Here is a 4,382-nt window from a genome sequence, read left to right as displayed (position 1 = left end):
TCAACAGGAGCGTGAGCTGGACTAATTGGCTACACGTTCAACTTTTTGGTACAGCTCCGCAGATGGACACCATAACTCCAAATAGGTGTTAGAACCTATTGGCATAGGGCCAGTATATTTTCAAAAAGTCTGTCCGGTAGTCATAGTACATTTTTCTGTACGTAAGGTCAAGCTCCGTTTTTTCTTCTTGGGCGCGTGTACCAGGTAAAGATTTCATCAAAGGGCCTTCCGATAAATTTGACAGCTTCTCAATTATCCGACGTCGATGTGGCCGGATTTTGCCTCATTGAGATAAATCCAACGTGTATGACACTCATGTTCGTTTTAATTTTTCTTCCTCGAAATAAAGTCGCGAATGGCTTTAAAGGTTCTTAGAAATCCTTGGAGACATTTGATAACATAGCCTTAAAGAATTTCAAATATTTTTAGACACTCATAAAAACCTTGAAAGGCTCTTCTAAAATGAGCTCTAAGAAAGACTGTTTCAAATCGATTCACACTCAAAGATTCTTGGAGACCTGCATAGATTCTTGGTGACATTTTGAAACTCTTACAGGTTTGACTATAAAAGATCTTAGAAGGCTCAGGTAATAAAATCCTCTTGAAATGTTTATATCATTTCGAAAACTTTTGATGGGGCGCATAAAAGCTCCAAAAGAGCCTTAAAAACTATTCAATGTTCGCTTTAAGACCAAAAATTCGTAAAAGCTAAATGCCTATTGAATTGTTTTAACAGGCTCTTGGAGACTGAAAAGTGAAAACCTTTAAAACTCTTAAAGGTGCTCAAAGATTAGTAAATATCTACAAGACTTCGTCTCTTAAGGGTTCATATTTTTTAACGCTCTTAAATCTCGTAAGTCCTCAAAAACTCACAACAAGTTATATAAATGGAGGGAACGGTTTGGAACAGCTGGCCAGTATAGGTGGGTCTTGGCTACAGTTTTAGATTCGTAAATGCCTTTTTAAAACCTACGTTCATAAAGGCATTTAAAGACCGTTAAGGGCTCATAAAAGCTTTTCATGGCATGTCTCTTAATATACTCTTAAAGCGCACACAAAGACTATGATCCAACTAAAAGTTCTAATACTATTGTAAGACCATTGGAACACCTTGGGATTATTGACGATCATCAATGGACACTAATTGAGACTATCAAAAGCCTGTAAAAATTTTAAGGAGGCCTTTGACGAATGATCCCTAACGCTGCTAAAGCGTTTAAAAGCAGCGTTTAAAATGCTCTTCCAGATTCGGTTGTTAAATACACTAAAACATGTCTAAAAGCTCTTAAAGATTCTTAATGTCCCTTTATTAGAGGTTCAAATTGCAACTAAGGAACTGTGGAACTACTGAAAGTTCTTGAAGAGAGAACATTTGATGACTGATGGTGGACCTTAAATATTATTGATGGCCTAAATCATCTTAAAAGTTGTTAAGGATTTAACATCAGCATTAAAGGTTGTTAAGAGCTTTAAAAACCAATGAAGATTTTTAAGTGCACACTCTTACACTATTAACCTCAGAAAACTCTGAAAAACTCTTGTTGACTCTTGACAACTCTAGGTTGACCTTGCCCATCCCGACGTCGTTATCAAGTGATGATTTGCCTTCACAGACGCCCCTTGATTTTTAACCGTATTGGTCATGCCTCTAGAAAAGATTGTGCTTTCCGATTTTTACTGGGTCTACGTTTTTGAAAATTCAATCGGTTCATCTTCGACAGTGTTAGGTATATTCTTTAGTGGGCTATGGTTTAATTCGACTACATTTTGATTGCATATTTTCTTTAGTTCCTTGTTTTCTTCCTGCAGAGGTGAGACTTTAGATGTTAGGTCGAAACATGAAGCTTCCAATTCCCTAAATTGTGTCAGCACGCATCTATAATTGTCTCCTGTTTGATGTTCCAGACCTTCTGGTGCTTCGCCCACAATCCATGTGACCTAGGTACCTCCGAAAAATTTTCGTTGGGTTGGTTACTATCTGAAGTGAATCTTGTAAATTGCTTGTGGGCGTATACCGCCTCCGCGTTTGCAGGTTTTAAATTAAGGGTTTCACCTCCCAAGCGCATATGGACTAGTTTTCCGCCCATTTTCAGATTTTCTTCGCTATCACTTGTCGTGACATTACCCGGATCCCACCACTTGGGTTGGGTTAGGGATGAACTTTCCTGGTTGTTGCTCTTATTCTTCAGCTAGTATATAACCAGGTTTTGGAAACTAAAAAAAAATATCTTTCAGGCATGACACCAGCAGAATACGTAAAACTGATGCCTGCGGTGGACTCACCCGCGGGAGTTCCAGTAAAAAATCCCACGATTGGTGTCGGAAAAGGTTATCGCGACCCAACGAGATTCAGATATTCGCCCTTTCCACGTCCTACGATTGACTCGTGCCCGCCACTGACATTTGGAACCAGTAAGTGTTGTTTTTAACACAGTTTTAACTGTGTTGAATGACGTATTTTAGCTCCCACAACGGTGGCGACTTGGTTTGGTGTAGAGGGGGCAAGAACCGAGTATCAGGATGCCATAAGTAAAACCGGTCTGGGGATAATGAAGAATCGCCAACAGTATAAAGAACCGCTGCCATCCAGCCGACGTCGATATGCTGAAACCAATCTGTAGTTCGATTTTAATAAAGATCCTTAGCCAGCAACACCCATTTTTGTAAATTGATTTAAGAATGCCCTGATTTATTCGTTCATTTTCAAAATTTGAAGTAGTACACCATTCGTTTGGCTTAAAAGAAAAATTCAAGTTATGGCTCAAGCATTTACAACCACCTACCAAAAATATTACCGACAACACCCAATTGAAAGGCGAAAGTCGTAAGTGTTTGAAAAATTCTTTTGACAGTTTATTGACATTTACACCTTTAAGGCTACGCCCCGTGGACAGGTTTGCTTCGGAATTACCAGAAGGGGGTAACTGGATTGTTCATAAGAAAGTTGGAGAGGATGATGAGGTACGTCTGGTCTTTTGTTGATGCACTCATTCAGTAATTCTAGGGAGAAGTTGGGCTTAAAGCCGCCTTGGCGGCCATACATAAAATGAACAGAGGAAGATTATGGACCACGTACCAAATGGATTACTGTGGAGACAGTATGTGATCACAAAAATGTAAAATGCATTATATCGTACTGTTTGCAGTGATCGCCAAAGAGGGAGAGGATGAGGAGCAAAAACCGACTGGTAATGCGATCTTAATCCATGGTAATAAAATTTACGGTCCAAAAACCCAACAAATTCCTCCACCACTTCCTAGTGCAAGGCGTAGTAAGTATCAGCTGCAATTGATCAAGCAACAATCGCTCGAATTCGTTTTCAATTAACGAAAAATATCGAAATCGTAAAATTATTATTATATTGGCATGTGGTGAAAATTTATATTTCAGAAAAAGTAAACCGACCAAAAGTGAATGAGATGCCAACTTTAATGGCGTCGTTCGAAATTAAAATTTACTCGAAATTAATTCGCCACTATATCACTCGTTGAGAGAATAAATTACGGGAATAAATCTAATGTAGCGTCATATTTTCTCATTTCAATTATATATAATAAGGGTAATGATTTATAAACACGGTTGTAAATGATTGTGGCGGCTGTACAAAGAGAATTAAACACAAAATTACCGGCAATCAGGTTAATTGGAACCTTTCTGAGTAAAATGTTGCCGGTCACTTTACTCTTAGTAAGCAGAGTGTGAATTTTGGAAGGAGTTTACACAGTTTTTAGTAGAACTATTTTTAATGGAAAGCAGATGTGGTTATGTAAAAAAATATTTAGACATCAAAGGTTTGAAATTCGCGCACTTATTTCGAGATGAGTAAACTGTAGGTACTTCAAACGATGATGTGTGGTTGATGCATTTGCATACTCAACCCCTTTTTTCTTTCAGTATACGGTTACATTCGTCCATCCAGAATGTACTATCCGATCACGACGTATGAGGTCACGCACGGAAAAGTTGGATACGATGTCTTACTAGCTAACCATCAAGCTACTCAAAAAAGGCAAATGTAACATATTTAAAAAATATCCATTTGTATAAAAACTGGTTGTAAATACACATAAAAATCTTCTTTTCGTTCGTACGTCATTCATATGGTGCTGGATTTGTAATGACCACGCACTAGGTTGGTTGTTATAGATTTCGGACACTGTATTGGCGATGGTTATATACAAAATCCTTGAGGCGAGCCAAATATCGCGCCCTCGCTCAATATTCCGGTAACTATGCCGCTAAAGGCTCTTACCATATTCAAGAACTTGGTGGGAGAACCAAATCTTTACTTCCACGAACCCATATAAAAAGGATCATTTTAACGAGACAATTTACACGGATGCTAGTATATCAGGCTGTCTGGGGTGCCATATTTAAGGGA

At 38.4% G+C, this 4,382-nt stretch overlaps 1 protein-coding gene across 1 annotated transcript; it reads left to right on the top strand.

Annotated features, from left to right (window-relative positions):
* The first annotated feature begins 2,650 nt into the window (after positions 1-2,650).
* On the top strand, positions 2,651-4,060 carry LOC116169669. The gene is made up of 5 exons (XM_031485818.1): positions 2,651-2,824; positions 2,877-2,961; positions 3,005-3,098; positions 3,147-3,272; positions 3,896-4,060. Exons 1-5 carry the CDS (start codon positions 2,757-2,759, stop codon positions 4,018-4,020), a joined length of 498 nt encoding a protein of 165 aa, XP_031341678.1. The 5' UTR covers positions 2,651-2,756; the 3' UTR covers positions 4,021-4,060.
* Positions 4,061-4,382: the final 322 nt, after the last annotated feature.

This window comes from Photinus pyralis, unplaced genomic scaffold, assembly GCF_008802855.1.
Source record: "Photinus pyralis isolate 1611_PpyrPB1 unplaced genomic scaffold, Ppyr1.3 Ppyr1.4_LG4, whole genome shotgun sequence".
In the NCBI taxonomy this organism is placed as follows: domain Eukaryota; kingdom Metazoa; phylum Arthropoda; class Insecta; order Coleoptera; family Lampyridae; genus Photinus; species Photinus pyralis.
This window is presented reverse-complemented; position numbering and strand designations above follow the sequence as displayed.